Here is a 1,196-nt window from a genome sequence, read left to right as displayed (position 1 = left end):
GCTTGATGACGTGCGCTTCGCGTTGATCCGAGTACCGTTGCCATCTGGTGTTCATGCTTATGACTTCCTTCAGCTGTTTCGAAAGTTCGGCGTTTTCCTGGCTAAGCTCGACACTTGTTCCTCCAATACCTTGCATCGATCTTCCGATGAGAGAGACCCTACATTTCTCTGCTCGCCGACATCCTTTTCCCTTCGTTCGTAATCCCTCGGCTCCCGAGCCACGTCGATCTTTCCCGTTACCAGATCGTCGATCTTCGATCTCATCAGTTCGATCTCGCGGCAGAGCGTTCGACGGACGTCGTCGGCGTAATTGCGCTGTCCGTAGCACTCCTTCAGCTCCGACGTCAGTTTTCTAATCGCGACGTCTTTTTTCGAGTCGAAAGAATTCGTAGCGCTCAGGTACTCGGTCAGCTCCTTATCTTTCGTGCGGACCTCGAACGAAAGTTCGGCGATCCTTATCCTGAGAGCTGCGATCGTCTTCTTCGCTTCCGCCACTTCCTCGGAACTGTAATTCGAGTTGAGGACCGTTCGCAATCGCACGTTTTCCCTCAGCAGCTGGTCGAGAACCTCCTTGTCGTGTCCGGGCACGAAAACTTCGTGCTCTTTGAGATCGACCGACGAATCGAGTTTGTTTCTGTGCAGTCTGAATTGCAAGTGCTCGATGCTTAAGTTCTTCTTGAGTTCCAGTTTCAACGAATCGATCGAACCTCCGTAGTCGTTCAGCAAAAGCTTCAGCACGTCCATGCTCTGTACGACGGTTTTCAGGGAAACGATTTCCTCTTCTTTCTTTCGCAGCAGGTCCGATTCGGAGGAGGCTCCGCCGACACATACATCGTCGGTGCTCTTTGTCGCTGTCGTCGTCCGGCCAAGTGTCTCGTTCATGTCGTTAGCTCTACGAGTGTGATGGAATCACTTTAACTCGACTTTTATTTCGTTTTCGTTGTACGGTGAGCGTACGTCATCGGTTCTTAGACACTTGACGTCACGAGCTCATGGCCGAAGGCCGAAGTAAGCTTTTATAAAAACAATTAACAGATTATAATAGATGTTTTGCGTGTGTGTGTGTATTTAATTTTCGATTTTCCTCTTGTTTAATTAAAAGTCCTGTTTCAAACCGTTCCTCTTTCGTCAGTCGTTACATAAGTCAAACACTATCAGGCTAACAAGAACAGCAACCAATAGTCTAATTTGATATT

General features: G+C 48.5%; 1 protein-coding gene across 1 annotated transcript; it reads right to left on the bottom strand.

The window, feature by feature from the left end:
- Nucleotides 1-69: 69 nt before the first annotated feature.
- LOC117119682 lies at nt 70-882 on the bottom strand. The gene has a single exon (XM_033264520.1). It carries the CDS (start codon nt 880-882, stop codon nt 70-72), a length of 813 nt encoding a protein of 270 aa, XP_033120411.1.
- Between the last annotated feature and the right edge of the window lie 314 nt (nt 883-1,196).

The sequence above is a fragment of the Anneissia japonica genome, unplaced genomic scaffold, assembly GCF_011630105.1.
Source record: "Anneissia japonica isolate Jap-2015-1 unplaced genomic scaffold, ASM1163010v1 scaffold54308_len9591_cov189, whole genome shotgun sequence".
Classification (NCBI taxonomy): domain Eukaryota; kingdom Metazoa; phylum Echinodermata; class Crinoidea; order Comatulida; family Comatulidae; genus Anneissia; species Anneissia japonica.
The sequence above is the reverse complement of the archived record's forward strand: the minus strand, read 5'-3'. Positions and strand labels throughout refer to the sequence as shown.

Excerpts from the sequence above, each read along its gene's own strand:
- LOC117119682 (XM_033264520.1), bottom strand. The coding sequence starts at position 882 with ATGAACGAGACACTTGGCCGGACGACGACAGCGACAAAGAGCACCGAC.